The 22681-nt window shown below is 31.0% G+C and overlaps 2 protein-coding genes across 5 annotated transcripts; one reads left to right on the top strand and one right to left on the bottom strand.

The window, feature by feature from the left end:
* The first annotated feature begins 993 nt into the window (after positions 1 to 993).
* On the top strand, positions 994 to 13482 carry LOC140860291 (uncharacterized). 3 transcript variants are annotated; one of them, XM_073263232.1, is made up of 6 exons: positions 994 to 1170; positions 1251 to 1317; positions 2165 to 2260; positions 8067 to 11617; positions 12310 to 12475; positions 13353 to 13482. In XM_073263232.1, the coding sequence occupies exons 4-6, from the start codon at positions 11354 to 11356 to the stop codon at positions 13460 to 13462; spliced, it is 540 nt and encodes a 179-aa protein (XP_073119333.1). In that variant the 5' UTR covers positions 994 to 1170; positions 1251 to 1317; positions 2165 to 2260; positions 8067 to 11353; the 3' UTR covers positions 13463 to 13482. The 3 variants fall into 3 exon arrangements, 1 of the variants encoding a protein (XP_073119333.1); XR_012143669.1 differs by lacking the exons at positions 8067 to 11617; positions 12310 to 12475; positions 13353 to 13482 and adding an exon at positions 4660 to 8045; XR_012143668.1 differs by lacking the exons at positions 8067 to 11617; positions 12310 to 12475; positions 13353 to 13482 and adding an exon at positions 3903 to 4652.
* Positions 13483 to 20389: 6907 nt separating this feature from the next.
* LOC140866923 (small ribosomal subunit protein eS28x) lies at positions 20390 to 21261 on the bottom strand. Of its 2 annotated transcripts, none has more exons than XM_073271987.1 (2): positions 21204 to 21261; positions 20390 to 20738 (listed from the first exon to the last, which is right to left on the bottom strand). In XM_073271987.1, exon 2 carries the CDS (start codon positions 20700 to 20702, stop codon positions 20505 to 20507), a length of 198 nt encoding a protein of 65 aa, XP_073128088.1. In that variant the 5' UTR covers positions 20703 to 20738; positions 21204 to 21261; the 3' UTR covers positions 20390 to 20504. The 2 variants fall into 2 exon arrangements, with proteins under 2 accessions (XP_073128088.1, XP_073128089.1); XM_073271988.1 differs by having other exon boundaries at positions 20390 to 20707; positions 21204 to 21234.
* Positions 21262 to 22681: the final 1420 nt, after the last annotated feature.

Consider the following 22681-nt stretch of genomic DNA (forward strand, 5'->3'; position numbering starts at 1 on the left):
GCATATATTTTATATATCACTTCTTCTATATTGAGTGTTGTCGCTCATGTCCAGTATTTTCTGTATGTCTGGACACCCCATTCGACGGGGCAGGTGCAGGATAGGTGTTGTGCCGTTGCTTGGAGAAGCCAGCAAACAGTGAAGGCAACGAGTTTAGCTGTAGGTTATTTATTCGATTGAGTTGTATAATCAAATTTGTTTAACCGATTGTATTCTTCCGGTTAGCATTTATTTAAGTTTTTCGCAGCGATTTTTTGATTAAGTTTTAATTGCATGCTTAAATTTGGCTCTAACTCTGATTAGGTAGTGGATCCGGGTTGGATCTCTACAACTACTCCATTCCTTGATGAAATATATGCAATCAAAATCATATGAAAATCATGAGACTTGAAATGACATCTTAAAATGAACATGACATAAAAACTTATCATTTTGGGGTGATGAAATATGTGTATTGTGGTAACCTTCATAATGAGTCATTCATAATTTCATGTTGTACGTACAACAAGCATATAACATTACGCTCATAAACTTTCATTTTTTGGATAGTCGCTCCGAAGCTCATCCCGAAGTGTATACCCCGTATAACCATCCCCTGAGCCATGTTTGGATAGCCGCTCCGGAGCTCATCCCGAAGTGTATACCCCGTATAATCACAACAAAACGCATAAATCATCAAAAATATTTTTCATGTATCGTATCATATCATCATGTTTCATTAAAACATTATTCATTCATGCTTAATTATCTTTTTTTTTGAAGGTATGCTTCATTATCTTTCATTTCATCATAACTTATCATTTCATCATATCTCTATTATCTCTATTATATTATAATAGTTGAGATACCTATAGAAACCGTTTATTTGAGGACACCATTTTTGTTTCCATTTTTACACCTATAGAAACCGTTTATTTGAGGACACCATTTTTGTTTCCATTTTTACCCCCTCCTTCACAGTTCTTCTACATTTTACAGTTTTCCTCCAAAATATCTGTTTTTTTATCCGCACTCTTCTCACTCCAACTTTCTCACGTTCTCTCCAGATACCTTAATATACATCGAGAGTTTCTTCTCCACACTTCTCCATGCTTTGATTCTCCATGTTTCTTCCAATTTCATTCTTCTGCCCGCGACCTTCAAATTAACCGAGGGTTTGTACTGAAATTGGTATTTTTTCTTCTTATCAATTCTATAGTTGTTGTTTTGATTAAATGTCTTCTAATATTCCATCTTCCATCCCTCATCAGCGTTGTCCGTGATCTGGAATTAGTAATCATGAGCTATGGTGGCCGATGCAAATGAATGAAGGACCTGGTAATTAATACATTATTTTTTGCCTCTTTTTCACCCCAATTCGTTTGTTTGAAATTTTTGCTCAATCGGTTCTTCCATATATTTTTTAAACTGAGTTTTATATTGGATGGGTTTTTGAATTTAGGTGCTCGAAATGTAACTGATTTTTATGTTGGATGGTTTTTTGCATTACTCGAAATATATGTTTTTATGTACTGATTTTTAAGTTGGATTGGTTTTTTCATTTAAGTTCTCGAAATGTAGTGCCGTGAATTGACCAAATTGTTGTTTAAGCCACCATAACTGTTTTTCTTATGAATCCTGATCGCATGACATGTTGATGTGCTTTACCAAGTATTCAAATCACTATGACTATTAATCAAACGAAACAAAGTAAGTTAACGCCAGATTTCTAATATTTTTGTGCAGTTTCAAAGATTATAGATTGTTTTTATCTCAGATTTGGTGGAAAATGAAAGTGTTGATTCAATATGTGGTACCACAAGTTCTGATTTGTTCTGTTTTCATCGTGCCAAGAATTTATTCGCTCTTTTTTAATCGTGCGATTGTTGGATTTAATACATTCTATGAATGAGGTTGATGAGGTTTATTAGAACAAGGTTGATGATGTTAATTCATTGTGCTGAGAGTTTTGATTTATTCTGTCTTTATTGTGCGTTTGTTGGAGTAAATATGTGCTGCCAAGTGTTTGTTATGAGGTCGATGAGATTTGTTTTTCACAGTGAATTTTTTTTATGTCTTAGCAAGTATTTGTTATAAGGTTGATGCGATACTAATACTAAATCTATACTATTTTAAAGTGATTCAGTTTTAAAAGTTAAAAAATAGCTCATTTTTTCTTCTCCAGGAATTGTCTTGCTTTATGGGGCGCTTGATGCAGAATCTTCAAACTATACGCTAGCTATCTTAGGAACCTATGCACAAACGAGCCATTGAAAAATCGGTTAGCAAATACTTTATGATTTTCTTATTTATTATATTTAAATCTCTTTGCCCTTGCCCTATATATCATTAGAAAAGTAGCAGAAGATGATTAAATATTACATCTTATTTTATAAATATTTTATTTCTTACGTGTTCTTAAGCTGAAATCAAAATTATTCTCCTTATCGTGTTTGCAATTGCCCCATTCTTTGGTGTATATTGTTTTTTTAAAAAAAATTATTCTCCATCTAATGTTTGATATGATCCCAATGTTATGTTGTGCATGTTTCGTTTTTTCTGAAAATGATAATGGTGATTGCTTATTCTGGGATTCTTTTCATGGGATTTGTTCATTAGACTAAATTTTTTAGGCATTGTATTTTAATTATTCAATTCGTCTTTATGCGATACTCAGTTTTTTCAGAGATCAGAACTTCTATTGCATTTCATTCGGTTGTTTTCATGATAATAAGATAAATAAATAAATCAAAGTCCAAAATAAAATATAAAATATTGGAATGCCTAGAAATCAATGTCGTTTCAAATCTATTCCGATTCTTTCGCAAACAGTTTAAATTTTAACTCACAAGTGTTATCTATATTTTGTTCTTCAAATTCATTTAATTTAGTGAAATGATTTTAATATGCTCATTCATACTTTCCACGTAGCTATTCTGTTCGTTAAATTCATTTTTTTTCAAGCTTTTAGACAAATATTTAATGTTTTAAATTGATCTTTTCAAAATTTTCATTAGTTATTATTATAATTTTTTATGATTATGATTATTATTTAATTTTTATTTTAGACTTCTACTTAATATGCGTTTCAGGTTTAAAATTTGAAAGTTAAGAGTGAGAATCATAATAAATCGGAACAAATCTATAATAATCACATGTTATTCACACTAACTACATTAATTTTTCAATTTGCGCATTTTCAATTGCATATCTATTTTTCTCCAGTAACAATTCTTTTTTGTTTCAACCATTTAAAAAAATGTTTAGTATTTTAAATTTTTTTCCCAAAAAATTTGTATGTTATAGATTTTTTTTTTTCCATTTTAGACTCTCACTCAATCTGTTTGAGGTTTAAAATTTTAAAATTACTTCAAATTTAAAATTAGGAGTGAGAATCATAAGAGTAGGAACAAATCTATTTTGATTTATCAATCGGTTTAAATTTTAAATCATGGATATAATTTATGTTTTATTTTGCAAAATATTTACATTTTTGTCATTATCAATTTGCATATTGTTTTCCCATATTTTGTGACCAAATTTGTTCTTATCTCTTGCGATTCTCATCCGTTAATTTCAAAATTTAAATTTCAAATGGGATAATGAGATCCTAGCACATGGGTAATACCCAAATCATATATCCAATGGCGCCTATTTTTACACATAGGCGTAATTAATTATATATTATTGACGTGTCAAATCATGAGATATTTGATCTATCATTGTGGTAATACGCATGTGCTAGATTGAACTGAACCCTTCAAATGCACTTGATATTTTATTTAACTTTATACTTCTTCATCTCATTTTTAATCTTATTTATGTTTCATATTATAGGAAAAAATCAGACCTGCCATATTCTTACTGAATATTTCTTTAATGTAATAGAATATTTTCTCAGTTTATAAATGTTATTCTTGCAGTTTTACAAACGTCGCAAGTAAGAATTCAAGTTAGGACCAGTTGATTCAAATAATTATAACTCATGTTTCTAATGAGATACATAATACATGTAAAAGATGTATATTTAGTTTTTAAAAATAAGTGAAATTAGGTAAAGGAAACATGCTTCAATGTGAAGGTGTAGGTGAATGCTTTATTCTTTCTATATATTTTTTTAAAAAATAGTGGTAGATATTCCATTTAAATCATTTATGACTTCTCTAAGTTTCCATATTGATGATGATATTGACTTTAATACAATTATTGTATACAAAAATATTGTGTAGTACACCAATGAGTATATTTAATATGAATAGATATCACACACAGTATTTTAATAAATACCTCATCCTGTTATATTAAAATATATATTAAACTTTAATCATTTCACACATGCAGCGCGTGTGCCCCGATCGCTAGTCATTATGAAGCATCATTGAAACATCGTAATTTTCGTCTTAAATTTTCATTTATTAACATAAATCTTTACTCGATAACTTCATGCATATCATAGATAATAAAATCATACTTTCACATTGAACATAGGTTTCATGAATGAAACTTAGACATGTACATGCATCAAATAACGTAATCGGTCCACGCAAATAGTTCTTTACGTTCTTGACGTAAAATTTGAAACTTTTTGCATAGAAACTCTTAAATAACTTATAGAAGTCTTAATAGATCATAACCATAAATTTAGGACTAAAATAACATTTTAAAAACTTAAATTTGAAGGTAATGCTCGGGGCATCACTTCTCAGACGCGGGCGCGCTATTCCTGCGCAGATGTGGCCATTTGCACGCTCTCAAACTATATTTTTCGTCCTGAATTTGGAACAATGATAAACATGAAAGTTGTAGATATTTGTTTTGGCTTTAAAATTATGCTAGTTTTACCCCAATTGAATTTTTCAGTAAAATGTTATGCTTGTTCTACTAAACTATGTCAGTGTAGAAATTTGTTAAAACCACCCAGACTACCACAAAAACCCTTATCCGGACCTCGACACGGACCATGTGCCACCTCCGTGCCTTGGTCCGTGCAATAAGTCTCAAAAGTCGAAGGCACACAGACCTTGACCCGGAGGGCCTTCTAGGGTCCGCGTCCTGCAATATTTTTCTGCGAAAATGAAAGAAACTTTACTCTAAACTCATTCAAAACTCATCCTTCAATTACAAACTTTAAAACTTGATTGAACACTTCAAAAAAATCAAGTTTTACAAAGATTTGGATCAATAGAAATGCTACAATTTGAACAACTTTGCTTCAAATCAAATCAATCCAAAAATACCTCAACACTAACTCAACTCTGTAAAAATCTAAAAACTCATACTTTTCATGTTACAAAACTTGAATAAACTTTCATCAATACTTCAAGAACACATCAAAACTTCAAAATATTAGACTTCTCAAACCATTATTCAAGACTTGTCAAGAACAATCCACTTTTCACGGTTACAAAAATTCATAACTTCATACTCATAATTTTATGCTTTTTCAAAATCATAAAATCATTAAAACATGCACATCAACATATATTTTCATATCAAAATATTTATACTCTTGAACGGGTTATAAAATATTAAAAACTTGCACTTGCCTTTGTTCTTCGAAGAATGAAAATCAATTTGGACTTGTAGAGATCTAGCCTCACTCAAACGGAATTGAGACATGATAAAAGACAGTCGAAGGAAGACGAAATCCCAAAAATTGTTCAGTTGTTCCTAAGCTCAAAATAACACCTTTACATGGTGAGGAAACACCAAAAATCGAAGGCAAAAATAAAGGAAGAAATGCAATAGGAAACAAGTGCATAAAAAACTTACAAAAAGGCTTCGATCTAGGTAGAAAATTTCACCAAAAAAAGTGATTCATGATTCATGGTAGAAACCCATCAAACGAATCAAAGTTTGGATTCCGGACGAAGGAGATATGAGCAAAATACGAAAGCTGCACAAAGTGAGGTAAGACGGAGATGGAGATTGAGAAGAGGAGAGGGAGAGGCGGTGACTAGGGTGAGAAGAAATTCTTTGGAGAAATAATAGTTACACGCTCAAATAATTTGTTTCTAATGAGCTTTGAAGTCGGTCCATTATTTGCAGCCACAAACTTTTAAATCATTAAAACATCACCTAATGACATTTAATTAAAAATAACCTTTAAATCATAAATAAATAAAATAAAATCATTTAAATTTAATTTAAAAAATCCTAATAATACTTCGACTGAATTTATGGAATTTCCAAGCGTTACAATCTACCCTCCTTAAGAATAATTTCGTCCTCAAAATTTGACTGATCAAACTCTAATAACGAAGTCTTTCAAAAATATAATATACTAAAATCATGTGTATACATCTAGTTCCCAAATTTTCAGTATCCCAAAAGTCATGTTTCTGTTGCGCACTCTGATAAAACAAAATATTTATCCTTCACACATGTCTTTTTCATCTCAATCAATCCTACATTTATAAACTTTCGTTGCTAAACACTTCGTAAAGAGAATTATTATAAGTTACTTATGTCCCACTGTAACCAAATTTGACATTTTTATACAGTTCTTAGTACTATAATGAATGCAAAACCACATGCTTACACCAATTTATACATAAAATGAACTCTAATGTTTATCTCTCCAAATACAAAAATCGCATTATACCACAACTTGACTGATTAAATATGATTATACACTCCACTTATCTATCCTCAAACATCCGCAAGCCAACCTTATTTTCCCAATTTTTTTTTCCGATTAAGCATAGAAATTAAAACATCAACTCCTATAATAAACTTAACTTAGCAAACTTAACCATGTGAACCTAAAAAATAACAACACATATCAACTTTGTTCCTTATCTAAACTAATTCCACAATCATTCTTAATCATTCTTCATAGATTTTAGAGCAACAAAACCAAAAAAAATATTTATCGACGTACAAATCTCATACAACCAAGGAATTCAAGAGGACAATCAACCATCCTACTACATTCCATATAATGTAAGTGAATTCTCCAAAAAAAAAAAAAAAAATCGTCTTAGTCCTAATACGCATAGGTAAAAATCTCATCAAACAATTCTATGCTAACCCGGAATCTCATTAACCAGATTAATATAATCCAAAGCAGATTGACTTATATCTCAAAAAAAAATCACCTAGTTTCAGTAAAGTAAAGCCATCCTATTAACCCAAACAGGAAAATAATATCAATCTCAGTCAATACATCCGAACAATAAATCATTCCTTCCCAAGGATTGCATGCACGAACTAACACCCTGAGCCAATCGCTCTGATAACAACCGTGAGGTCCCGTATTTCAACATTTTCAAAATTAGATGCGAAAAAATGTGGGAAAATTTTTCAAAAGTTTAAACAATTCATAAAGTGCATCACGCTAACTCGAAAAGAAATTCAAAATTTAAATAATAACAATATAATTTAGTGACTCTATCACGCACAAAATAGTTGAAACACGGATGCAACCCTACCGTCAAGAAGAACTAAAATACGGCACGTCAAAAACTACTATTAACATCTTAAGAGGATCGGAAATGTGAGCTAAAATAAACAAACTACTTACATAAAATACATTCGAAAATAATCGAGGAATCCTCACAAAAATATCAAACTGAAATGAACACTTAAAAGACTAAACATTTGAAATCCTCAAAACTCAACATTTAAAATACTGACAATGAAAATACAAAAATCTGGATCTTGAATGACTTAACATAAAAAATTTAACAGCATAATCATAATAAACATATGAAAATCTCCTATTCTTTAAAACGTCAGAGCTATGGAACTGCAGTGCCATGCAACGTTATCGCATCTTGGAATCTTCAGCCAATCTATCAATTCTTTTAAATCAAAACTGCTAATCCAACTGCACCATTCAAGTATAGTGAGTCCAAAAACTCAGCAAGATTAAAAATGTTACGCCTTAAACGCATACAAATCTCGGAGATGAGATTAATGTTTTTAATGCGATAACTTATCTTGTTTTGATAATTACAAAACTAGGTTATTATTAATAATCATTTTCAATGAGACTTTGAAGATTAGTTTTTCATTGACAAATAAAATCTTGAAACTTATTTCGTAGCTAAGAATGAGTTTCTGAAGTCTCCTAATACTTAAAGAACAGATGCAACAAAGTCAAGTTCGGACGCAACGTTTGTACCTAAACAAATTACAGAAATCACGGAAGGAATCAGTTCGACAAAGTGAGTAAGATGCCGAACGGACGCAACCAACTCACAAACGGACGCAACGTTCATTTCCAGTTACAAGATCCAAAAATTAAGGAAGAAATTAATCCGACCAAAAGTGTATTACGCCGAACGGACGCAACGATCTCTGAAACGGACGCAACGATCTGCACTGGCACAGAAATAATTCAAATTTGAAAAGTGCAAAAAGGAAGCAACGAAGGCCAAATGGATGCAACGATCTCACCCAAATTTGCAACTATAAATAGAGGCATTCCGAGGCCATTTGGTGTATCCCAATCCACTCGAGTCTCTCATCCTTTCAAAGCAATTTCTCAAGCATTCAAGCTTAAATTTCAAGTTCCTCAATCTACATTTGTATCGAGTTGTATAAGTGCTTGAAAATTGTTGTTGTATTTACTCGAGTGAAAAACCCGAGTTGTTTCAAGTTGTAAGGCTATCCTTGGAGACCTAAAGGCCAAGTAGGGCTGGGATACCAAACCAAAATACCAACTTTTTGGGATACCGTACCAAAAATTTTTCGATATATAGATATTTTTTCGGTATATCAAAATTTTTTTCGGTATCTATACGGTATGAGTATGAATTTTTTCTATACAAAAATTTCAGAATTTCCATATCGGTACCGATATGAATTTTTTCATAGCAATATTTTTTATACGGTATACCAAAAACCCACCCATAAAGCCAAGAGACACGGTGATCGTGTTATTGTTGTAGGGCTATCCTTGGAGCCATCAAGGCCAAGACGTTTGAAGTGCAAGTGGATCCTTGATTAATCGACCTTAACCTAGAAGGGGAGACGTAGACGATTTATCATCGAACTTCCATAAACATATCCTATCTTATTACTGCTTTATTTGCTTATCGCATTTATTTACTGCATTTATTTTTTTATTTCTTTAAGTCTTCCGCTTGCGTACTTGCAAAATTTCTTTAAATTGCTAAAGTTTCCAATAGAACCTAAATATCTTCCCATTAGGTTCTAACAAGTGGTATCAGAGCCATGTTTTTAAAATTTTTTCAAAAGGATCTATAGAAAATCTAGCGAGTGATTATGCTCAAGGGCAATCAACCAATCGTCCTCCTATCTTCAACGGTATAAACTATGGATATTGAAAAAATAGAATGTCTCTATACATCCAATCCATAGATTACGAACTTTGGAAAGTAAAGGTGAAAGGTCCCTATACACCTATGAAAATAGTGGATGTGAATGAAGTTACGAAAGGAATTGATGAATTTTCAAAAGAGGACATGCGATTAATCTCTCAAAATGCTAAAGTTATGAATATTTTGCATTGTGCCTTATATATGAACGAGTACACATGGATCTCTATGTGCTCCTCCACAAAAGAGATTTGGGACAAATTCGAAATATTCCACGAGGGCACCAACCAAGTCAAGGAGACAAAGATCGTCTCTTGCAACTCAAATATGAGACATTTTAGATGGAGTCTAAAGAAGATGTTGATACAATGTTCCATAGTCTCACTCAAATCATCAATAAGCTAGCTCAACTCGGGGAGCAATATCCATCTAAGAAAGTTTGGAGGAGAGAACTCCATGCACTACCGAAGGAGTGGGATGCCAAAAGAACAACAATCATAGAATCCAATAAAGGTGATGCCGCCTCCTATGATATTGATCGAGCAAATACTATCACAGAAAATCAACTCAAATATGTCTATCAATTAAGCTCGAATAAATCGCAAGTGCACGAAAGTACGAGTATCGTCCCACAGAGATTGATTTATGACAAAATTACTCAAGTATATTCTTAGTTAATTATAACGATAAAGAGAAAAAAAATTAATAAACTAAAATAAAAGGATGAAACAAAAGAGAAAAAAAAATAAGTTCAGAAAATAAATAAACGATTGTTAGGATCTCGGTTCACCTACCCCTTTTCTTCTCTAATGATTGAATATTAATTTTCAAGTCATGCTTTTGACGGAATTCCCTAATCTATCAATATACTCTCTCGAGCTATATTAATCTAATTAACGAATTGTAATAACCAAGTCTCCTTGTGTTATTTAACAACTGCAATTGCATTAACGATTTGTGGAATCCTCTAGCTTTCACCCTGGTGGACTATGACTATCAACATGTATCCAACCTCATATCTCTATGCAAGTTGTAGATCCATAGATTATATTACCCTATCATGTCATAAAATCTCCTCTCGGTATCAATTATAACATATAAAATCAATAAGAAGATGATCAATCTCCAAAATTTTAATAAACACAATAATATAATCAAGAACGCTTAAAAACCAAATTCAATCTTCAAGAATAAATCAAAACATAGTTTTGGGGGTAGGGTCTCCTAAATCCCAACAAATAAAAAAAAAGGAAAAGAGAAAACTAGTGTTTGCGGTTCTTGAGTTCTTCACGTTCTTCTCCCTTTTCTGCTCTCTTGATGGCCGCCTCTTTTTCTTGACTGCGTGTGATGTTTTGAACCCTTAAAACGTCATAATTTTACCTATTTATAGTGCCCAAGAGTTCCTTCCATGCAAAACACCCGAGAAAATAAAATTTCCAACTTTGCGAGGGCGCTCGAGCAGTAAAAAAGTTCAGCTCACGCGCTGGGTTTCTGTTCTGGAATAAAATTTCAAATACAGGTGCGACAGCGCGGTAATAAATGGCCGCCCGCGCGCGGCCCTGTTTTTTCCAGCGCGCAACAATTTTGTAAAATTCATTGCTTGAGTTCTAACCGTCGGATTGAGCTAAAATTTTGACAGCATCTTTAAAACATCCTAAAATACAATCTGAACGGTGGAGATTGGATTTGAATCAATCTAAGGTCAAAAATAAATTTTGGACCATTAATATTTTGTGATTCCTACTCGTGTCACTTCTCCGTGCTCAAACTCTTCCTTTTCTCCATATTTTGCCTACAACCAACCAAAAATCATGAGGAGTCATCCAAATAAAACAAATATGCAAAAACTAAACATGAATGACCTTAACAAAATGAAATCATTCAAAATGAATGCAAAACAAATGCAAAACGATGCAATAAAACACATAAAATGACTCTTGTCAGATATCGATCAGCTTCATGGGACATTAAAAACCCATGAATTAGAAGAAGCTACAAGAAGGGAAAACAAGAAAGAAGATGATAAGATCAAAGCCAAAGGAATAACCCTGACCACTCAAATCAAAGAAGATGATGATGATGATGATATGGCTCTATTCGCAAGAAAATTCAAGAGATTCATGCGAGGTAACAACTTAAAAAGGGACAAGAAGATTGAAAAGGAAGTGACGTGCTACAATTCTCAACAACAAGGACACTATGCAAATGAGTGTCCTCTCAAAAAGAAGATTTACAAAGGGAAAAAGAAAGCCCTAATAGCTACGTGGAGCGATAGTGACGATGATGAGGAGGAAGCCAACATCTGCCTCCTGACAAAGGATGATGACATTGTCTCCGACGACGATGATGAGGTACCTTCTTATGATGAGTTATTACATGCATATAAACATATGTTTGATATAGCTAAATCACTTAAGAAAGAAAAGAAAAATCTGAAAAATGAATTAGATATTAAGGAGCATGAAAACCTTAGACTAAGGAATGTTGTTGCTCAACTAGAAAAATCTTTTGATAAATTTAATGTTAGTAGTAGCAAATTAAATAATCTTTTATGCATGCAAGGTTGTAGCTTTGATAAAGGTTGCTTAAGATATGGAAGTAAATCTATTGATTTTTCTAGTCTCATAGCCAAAGGTAAAATGATATCACCCCCTGCATGCACATACTGCTGTAAAATTGGCCATGGTAGAAATAAATGTAGATCTCTTAAATTTCAATATGATAAAAAGAGCTATATGAAATGGAGTCCTAAGAGTTCTTAACAACTCATGAGTTAGCATTATGGGAACATGATCTAAGGGAGTTCTTCATAGACCGGTTTAAAATGCCTTGACTTGCGACTGGTCTCCCTAATGAACGTTTCTATGTCTAGAAAATAGGTTTTTAAAGTGGCCTTAGCCCTACCTATCTACTGGGAGCACTCTTGAAAAGTGTCGATGATGTTGCGATGAGAGACTGAACTTTTAAAATCTATTTTATATTTCTATTTTTTAACTTCTGTGGACCCAAAATAACTAAAGGGTACCAAAAATAATTCTTGCAGGGAAATAGGAAAAATGTTCTTCCTAGTATTTTGTATCTAGACAGTGGATGTTCTAGACATATGACGGGAAACAAAGAGTTACTCCAATTGGTTAAACCAAATGAGAAAGGAACTGTCACCTTTGGAGACAACAACAAAGGAGTAATTGAAGGATTCGGCTCAATAGGTATATCTAAATCCTGCTTGATTGATTATGTACTCCTAGTGAAAGAACTTAAGCATAATCTACTAAGCATAATTCAATTGTGCGATAGAAGTTATGAAGTCAAATTCACTCTCCAACACTGTACTATATCACTCACAACTGACAAGTCCATAAATTTCAAAGGATATAGAAGTGAAAATGTTTACAAGATTTCTTTAATAATTTAGCTTTGTCAAATATAAAAAGCCTTGTATCCTTGAATGTTGATGACAACATTCTTTGGCATAGACGATTAGGTCATGTTAGTCCTAGTATCATTGAAAAGCTTTTTAAACTTGATCTAGTTGTCGATATGTCAAAACTCAATTTGAAATTAGATTATGTTTGTGTGCGTGTCAGCTTGACAAACGCACAAGAATCTTTTAAAAGCAAAAAATTTGGTATCAACTTCTATGCCCCTTGAACTTCTCCATCTAGATCTATGTGGTCCCTCAAAGAATGCTAGTCTAGGAGGAAAACTTTATGCATTTGTCATTGTGGATGATTTCTCACGTTTCACGTGAACATTGTTTTTAGCCCATAAAAATGATGTCTTTGATTATTTCAAAACTTTTGTCAAACGTGTTGAAAATGAGAAAACCTTTCAATAAAACAGATCTGTAGTGACCACGAAACTGAATTTCAAAATGAAAATTTTACAAATTTTTGTGAAGAAAAACGCATCGGTCACAATTTTTCTTGTCCTAGGACTCCTCAACAAAACGGTGTCGTTGAGAGGAAAAATATGATACTTGTAGAGATTGCAAGGACCATGATATGTGAGCACTCTCTACAAAAATATTTTTGAGCTAAAGCAATGAACAATGTATGTTATATCATCAATCACGCAAAATCGCAGGTCCGCCATGTTCAAGTTTAAGGTGCCCAAAGAAAGAAGATGGATTTTGCGGTAATGGCATTGGCAGCCACTCTTCAATTTCGGGGCTACCATTAGACTTTTATATATGAAATTATTCTTTTAAAATTTCTAGAATAATAATTTTATAATTTTATATATGTATATATATATATATATATACTATATTATAATAGTTTAGACACCTAGAAAAACCGCTTATGTGTTGACACCATTTTTTGTTTCCATTTTTGCCACTCCTTCGCTTTTTTTTTTTTGTTGTTATCTCTACAATTATATAATATTTGAGCATGTTAGAGAAACTGTTTTTTGAGGACACCATTTTTTCTTTCCTATTTTACCCCTCCTTTTTCATTTCTTCTTTCACATATAGGCTCCCCACTCCCCACTTCCCACTACCACTCCTCACTCCCCACTATAATTTCTCTCATCTAAAATATAATTTATCTTATAAAATCATGTTGATTGTTATTGTACACACGCAATGCGTGTGCATCATTTTACTAGTTCATAATTACATTTTTTACCCACAACCCCAATAAAAAGTTAAAAACCTCTCACTCCACCTTTCACATAAAAAAAACTCATCTTTTAACACACACAAGACGTGTGCATTTTTCACTAGTATATATAACATTGTTATTTTCTTTTTGTACCCATTAAGTTGCAATTTTACTTCTTTCCCATTTACTTCTTTCTCATTTGAATATTAATACTAATATAATATTAGAAAATGACATACTTCTCAGTTCTCACAAATTCTAATATGATGTCGGATACGAGCTTTTGATGAAAAATAATTAATTATTTTTAAAAAAAGGTGATCTACTAATTAGACAATGACTTGATATAACATGAATTTTTTTAAAAGAAAAATACATACAGAAATATATTTTTCTTGCATTTGATTGAAAAATCAAATTTAATGACATATAAAATAAATCGTTCGAAAGTGGGCTAAATAAAGTTCCCTTTGTATCTATATAAATAAATATAATCAGGTTTACTACATGCATCTTACATATTAATTAAATTAAAACATTTTATAAATATGTTGATGCATGTCTGATTAGATAGCACCATTATGTTTGGCAAATGTCACGGGACACCATTATATAGTGTTTTAATATATTTATCGGTACGTATTGTCGTCAAGACAAGAACAAAACATTAAAAAAAATCAAGCATAGTAGTTACTATATATATTCCTAGTACTAGTAAATTTAAGATAATGTTTGTGAGAGATTAAATTATAGAGAGTATTTTTCAGCTTTTCTGTTATAAAATTTTATAAAAATTCAAAATTAAAATAAAAGCTGAAATGTAATTTCTAGATGCACTCTTAAACATTATCAATATGCATGTTTTAATTCTCCGTAAATAAATATTCATATAAAATAAATATGATCTTTAAATATATCTTTAAAAAAAAAAAATTGACTGCATAGCTGCTATATTTTAATTTTTAATAAAGTTGATTTATTCCGTTTTGTTTTGTGCTTACTGAATCATATACGTACATATCATTGACACAATATTATAAACTCTATATTATGTAAAAGGAATTAATGATCAATGAGTAAATTTGTTGCTTTTGTTAAAAGGATTTGCGATTTAATTACGATAATGCACATGTTATTAGTTTGATCAATTAAATACAAATTAATCCATTATATTACTGACTTAGAAAATTATTAGACTCGCATTCATATATATATATATTAGACCAACCAAACGAATAAATTAAACAAAGCAATATTTTATTTTATATTTAATGTATTTTTATATTTAAAATATTCCTTGTAGGTGATAATTTTTGCACATGGCAAGGAAGATTAATAGTGTGAAATGTATTGAATACAAATTATTTTTGTATGCTACATTCGGGAGCGCTTATCTCTCTATGAGATAATGAAAGGGAAAAGTGCAAAATTGGTCCTATATATTTGTCACTTTACGATTTTGGTTCTTTATGTTCTCATATTTCAGTTTTAGTCTTGTATGTTTCGATTTTTGGCAATTTTGGTCTTTTTTATTCGAAAATGCTTACGTGACACTGTACACGTCAGCTCCACATCAGCACTAAATTGGTGCCACGTCAGCGCCACATCAGAAAAAGGACTAAAATTGTCAAAAAAAAATAAAGATAACGGACTAAAACTAAAATCTAAAAATATAAAAGACTGAAATCGCAAAGTGACAAACATATAGGACCAAAAACGCAATTTGTCCGATAATGAAATGCTATTATTAACACAATACCCAGATTATATATATATATATATATATATATATATATACACTACATCGCTCAATTGATTTTTTTAATGGACTCTACATCTAATATTAATTAAATATCGATTAGATGCACCATCACGATACTATGGGAAAATCAAGATAACATGCCTGAAATTCCACTCTTTATTGTGTGGAGATATATTAATATTTGGGTAATGATGCTAACTTCCATTAGAATATATACGGATGACATATGATTTATATAATGATGTTAGAATTTGGGTAAAGTTATTCCGAATGAAAGATAAACAAAACTTGAATGAAGTGTGTGAATGCAAAAATATCTAAATTTAACTAATTAAAAAAACTATCTGATTATGGGCAATATATTGATAAGATCAATTAATTATTTTGTTTAATTTTTTTTCAAAATATATGGGAAAATCATAATCTTTATATTGTACGTATATTTGGCGGCGTTTTTAGGCGATTATCTCTTCCCATTATCCGATTTTCATGACAAGTGGAATGAGAACGTACGATCAAATTGAGCTTCTCACCACATCCATCGGCTCCGGGTTGTATATATATATATGGTGAGTGATTCACTCGATCGGTTTCATTATGTTGTCGTTTTACATAATAGTTTAGCACAATAGTCTGTTGCATTAATTCTTGCTACTTTAAATCCTTTTTTTGACATAATATTAGATATATTACTTACTATTATTTATTTATGGAACTATGCGAGCACTCCCACGAAAAATCATAAGTAAAAGTACAAAAGAACCCAAGTTGTGGCACTAATTAATTAATTAATGAGTAAAAATTAACTTGGTATATGAACTATATATTGGTTAAATGTCAAATTGATACACAAACTTTTGTTAATAGCTTTATTGGTACATGTCCACTTGATTTTGACCAAATTATGATGAATAAAAAGGTATAATAATCTTTTGATAATACAAATTAATTAAAACAATAATATTATTTTAGTTTCAAAACCAGCTTCATCATTTCTATCCGTCAAAAAACCGAGAACGACTTTTAAATTTTTATTAATCATGTTCTCTTATAAAATTATTGTGTTTAAATAAACTTTCAATTTTTTATTTGTTGATTAAAAAACATATGACACGTTATGATAGAGTTTTATTGATATTTTGATGAGTTTTTCTTATAAATATAATTTGAAATTTGAAATTAATTTTTAGTAGAACTTACGTAATATTTTTATTAAAATAATATATTCAATAAATTTTTACATAGTTAAAATATTAAAAAATATTTTATCACAATCACTATTTATTTAAATTTTTTTTCAAAATATTATCGAGAAAATTATGTATACAAAAATCAAAATTGTAGCTAAAAATATTTATTTAATTTCTATGATATCAATTTATTTATTTACAATTATTTAGATATTGTATGCCTTAATATAATTTATCTAATTCAGTTCGTTGAAATATATAATCTATATAATATAATAAATATTAAGTACAAATAAAAATTTAAATCAAATCAATTTTTACGTATACAATATAATATACAAATATATCTAATTAAAATTAAAATAAAATGTGCATTTTTTTGTAATAAAGGGCAAATTGGATATTTTACATAAATGTCACCGAAAATTGATCAGAATTCGGCGGACATGTATCAATTAAGCCATTAATAAAAGTTCGTGTACCAATTTGACATTTAACCAATATTTCTTGTACCAAATTAAATTTTACTCATTAATTAATACCTATTTTTGCCTAACTAAATATTGAACATCCTATTTACGCCAAGATACATGTATATATCATGTACTGCATGTGTGTGGATAATTAATGGCTGTCTTCTCTACTTTAAAACAGTTTTTAAAAAGATATTTATACAAATATAGGTAATATGTTTACAAGAACATTTAATTTTTAAAAGTAAAATTGCCACAGATTAAATTTTTAAAAAATTGTTTTAAAGTTTCTGTTGCTTCTTCGAATTCTCTATAATAATAATAATAATAATAATAATAATGTTCCGAGGGGTGTCCAAGTTAGTGGAGTAGATGAACGCTTAGCCAAAGGTCAGAGGTTTGATTCCTCCTGCCAACATCTTCTTGAACTAGTCTGTCACACATGACTTGTCCAGTGTGGTTTACCTGACTATAGTTTGCAGACTATTGCGTTAGTCCGAGGGTTTATCCAGAGCGCATCGAAAGGTAGCGGCTGCGAGTTAATTTCCACATCACCCAAAAAAAATAAATAAATAAATAAATAAATAAAATAAAATAAATAATAATAATAATAATAATAATAATAATAATAATAATAATAATAATAATAGTAGTAGTAGTAGTAGTAGTACGTTAAAAATAAACTTTTAAAATTTGGGTCGATTCAAATTGATCTACAGAATATTAACTACCATTCAATCAATTCCAAAGTCACCTAAACAAGCATAAGCATGATATACGTCATATGTTTAATTTGCCGTTGCACCCCATTAAATTAATAATTGTGAGGCTCATTTATACGTAGGGACCATATATTCATGCATGCAAGGACGAATTTAGCTTAGGTCAGTTTTAAGTTGTAGCATGCTCCAATTTTTTTTTTATTACATATGCAAGTTTTTTTACTTAATCGAATAAAACTTAATTTTTACACCGTAAGTCTAACCCATCTTAATTCTATTGCATAACTTCATTTTTTTGGGAGGAAAATGGCATTTTTCATGCAAATTTAACATTTTATGATTTTAATTCTTTATATTATCAAATTTCAGTTTTAAGCACTCAATTTTATTTGGTAAGTTTAGTCTTTGTTATTGGAAGTGCTGATGTGACACTATACATTTTAATGTCATACCAGTACTGCATTTTTTTCCATGTCAGAGCCAAGTCGAAAGAAAGATGAAAGTTGTCAAAAAAATAAAGATAACGAACTAAAATTGAAATTTGAAAACATAGATGATCAAAATCCTAAAAAATATATAGGACCAAAAACACAATTTTTTATTTTTATTTTTTGTGAGTAGTACAAATGACTTTTTTTTTTTTTATGATATAAATTTGTTGGCTAAGCTCGAACCCACCCTAACTCTCATTCATGGATCCGTCATCCCTGCATGCATGGTCCATATTTCTTGTTCGGCCGGACCAACTTCACCATGCACCCACTTTATTTTAATAATTTTTCACACAAATGAATTAGAAAAGTATTTTAATAGATGTAAATTAACAAAAGAGTAAGAAAATTAACATAAAAATGAATTAGAAAATATAGATGTATATAGTTTAGACAGATGAAAAAAAATATAATCGAAAAGTGAAACGGATATAATTAACGGATCGATCAACCGACACCAATTGCAAGTACTTACTAGATGATGAAAGAATTATTGTTGCTCTTTGTTTCAGCATCCTTGACATGTGCTGGGTTCACTTCGCCGATCCCGACGGCGGCCTCCAATTTGGACCTCTAATTAACACACACACACACACGCATATATATATATACATATATATATATATATATATATATATATATATATATTATAAAAGATGCATGAACACGTTAATGATGGATAATCAGACGCAAATACTCTAGTTAAGCTCTCATTTGGTTAACATTTCTATAAGTATGATATGAACTATTTCTGATAAAATCATAGCAGGCCCAAAAGACGTTAAGTCGAAGTATATATATTTATGTCTTTTATGGGATACAGTTCTCGATGCTGGAATGTTTGATGATCCATTTGGAATTAGCACTCCAATAATGGCATTGAAGGTGTGATAGTGCAAGGTGCTTTGAGAAAGAACTCGATTGAGATTACTCAGGAAAACTTTTTGCAGCTCAAATATGACCCAAAATCTGTCTGAGGATATATTGAGGTAGGCCAAGTATTGCGCCTTAGCAGACGCCTGCCCGTTTGACGCCATATTTTAATAATTGTGAACAGGGTACTGGAGATTGTGAAGTCTTCGTCGCATTTGATAAACTTTTGAACCATAAGGTGAATAACCTTGGCATACTTTTGAAGCCATCTTCGTCGTTTCTTCTGGTTTTCGGTGAAGCTTATATTTCATGATTTTGTAGATAACTGTGAAAAATTCACAAGGGGATGCAGGAAGGAACGGTACCTATGAGTCTATGACCATGCGGCAGGATCCTCTGGCTGCAGCTGCTGAACTTCTTGCGTTGCTGGAAAGTATTTGTAAACAACCTGAGGATTACTTGTCTTATGATGGACAGTGCGAATCATCCACTCTACAAACTCTAGCAGGATCCCTCGACGTTTGTTCTGTTGGATAATTTTCAACATGGCCAACCGCAAGTAATGTAATTTGCAAAACTCACGGCTTTCAAGCACGAGTTTATATATTGTACATGACCGATTATCTTTTTCGATGTGATGTTCAATGATTAAGAACACTATTTACAACATTCAAAGTGCTGGGGACAGAACCCATTTCACAAGTTGATCTTTGTTGCGCTAATATATAGAAAAAGATACAAGTGCTTCATATAATTGAATTCCAGTCCACTCAGCATGTAGCTATCCACATCCTTGTGCTACTTATACGAAAAAATGAGCTCTCAACAAGGGTAAAAAAATACACTTAGATAATAAATGCAAGCAGTCAAACAGGAAAGATGACACAAATCTTTATGGTGTTACTTGATTCTTCAATTCCCAGTTTAAAGTTTCAGAAAACAGATACACATGATATGTAAGAAAAAGAAATACGGAGTGCACATAGATAGCCATAGATATGGAGAAAAACCCAAATCAAATGCAAACTATAACAGATTTCATGAAAAAGAGTTGGAAAGCAGAATCTCATTATCCAAATTCAATCACATCACAATGTCAACCCAAAAAAAAACAGAGTGCTCAACGCAACCGGCGAGCTTCTCTTTCAGACTCGAGGAGAGTGAGAACATCACCCTCTCTAACAGGTCCCTTGACATTTCTCATGATAAATCGGTTCTGATCATCAATAAACTTGACTCTCACTTGGGTCACTTGCCCACGGGAGCCGGTTCTTCCAATCACCTTCACCACTATGGCATGCTTGATTTGGGATTCCATTTTCTCTTCAGAAGCCAAGAAGGAGTTGAATTCGTGCTGAAAGTGAGTAATGAATATTGAATAACCAGTAATTAGTGACGCTCAATACTTCTTTACTCAAACAACAACAGTACGATTTTTTTCATCAATAATCAGAAATTCGATTCTCCACAGATGTAGCATTCTAAAAAAAACAAAACTTTACTAAAATCATACAATGTTATATTTATTAGTACACAAATAGCCAACAAACACTGAAGCTATTCACACTCTCAAAAAAGCATAAATAGCAGGTTATAAATATACCGCAAGAGAAAAAAGGAATCCTTTGATGCGTAAACACACACAATATCAGATTCAGACATTATCTTGCTCCCCTTCCTCATGATATTCGGTTTCAATGGACGGAGATAAATCAAAACAGCAAGCACAAGTAAAATTTAAAGCGTATGCAACAAAGATCATCCGAGAAATACTATTTATTACAAACAAACAAACAAATCGAAGAGAAATGCGAATAACCTGATCAAAGGAGAAATTTGGCTCAAGACTCCGCAGAGAGGACGAACTTGTTCGGTAGATTTTGAAACCCTAGCCGCAGATTTTATATAAAACGTCCCCAGTATTGAAGCCCAATAAAACAAATTTCCAAAGCCCAGTAACGATATTTGGTTGAGGTTTGAACCCAATTTTGAATAAAATGTAAAAGAAAATTCTTTAAAAATATATTTACATCCTAAATATTTTGTGCATCATGATTAACTTAAATTTTTTTAAAAAAATTCCAGAATCACTAGATATTATAATATTGTTGCATAAACTATAAAATTTTAATAAATGGTAATATATACATATTAAAATTAAAATAAATCAATCAATCAATTTAAATGAATAGAAATATCATTTCAAATATTAAATAAATTATTTTAATATTTATGAAATATTTTTTAAATAGATTTTTCCGGTTTAAAAAATGTTTTTAATTAATTTAATATCATTATTATTAATAAAGTATATTTATATAATTAGATCGAAGATCAAATAATGAAAAATAAATTGAGACCTGCCTCAAGTATCTCTCAGCACTCGGCAGCTCCGGCCTCAACTCCTCCTCGATCCTCTGGCGTGGTCTAACCTGAGACCTGCCCATTCGAATGGGGTATCTAAGAATAATAGAAATACTAAAAATGAGCGACTAAGCTTAGTACAATCTATATCTATAACCCCTATAAATATATGAGTTTGAATTGTAATTTGTTCTAATTAACCTTTTCATTAATTATTTTCCAATTATCGTCCACACCATCGTTCATTGTTAAACCATATCAATTAATGATTTGTTGACTACTATTTCACTATTATTAATTATGCTTTATTGACTACTATTTTTTTACTACAATTTTCTCTCACAAATGTATTTTCTATTGCCCCAATTCTGTCGTCACTTCCTTCATCGTTTCTTCTTCTTCACTTTTCTTCCTTTTCTTTTTCTTTTATTTCTACACAAAAAAAAAAAAAAAAATGGTCTGTGGAAGAAAGTCCACTGGAGTTTCTGGGCTAGATATAATTAGATTATTTTTCCATGAAGTTTAGTAAACGTCTTCGATTATTTAATAAATTAAGAATGAATCTCTTATCCTTATCATCTCTACGCAACCAATTCAAAAGATAATGACTACACTTAAATTAAATGCTCATTCATGTGCATCGCATGCACAGACACTTCCAAATAGATGCATGCATTTGATCGAAAATAATTAATTAATTCAATCATGATTCAACTATATATAAGTCTAAAAATAATCTCAATCCACTCAAGCATACAATCCAAATTCTGCATATAATAAAAACAACTCAATTAAATGACATTTCAATTTTATATAATATTTATATTTACAAAAAATTAAATAAATAAATTAAATATATATATAAATTAAATGTTATAGACAAAAAACAGCCAATGAACCGATAAAAAATAACTCAAGTTAAACTAACATCGA

The sequence above is a fragment of the Henckelia pumila genome, chromosome 4 (assembly GCF_033568475.1).
Source record: "Henckelia pumila isolate YLH828 chromosome 4, ASM3356847v2, whole genome shotgun sequence".
NCBI lineage: Eukaryota > Viridiplantae > Streptophyta > Magnoliopsida > Lamiales > Gesneriaceae > Henckelia > Henckelia pumila.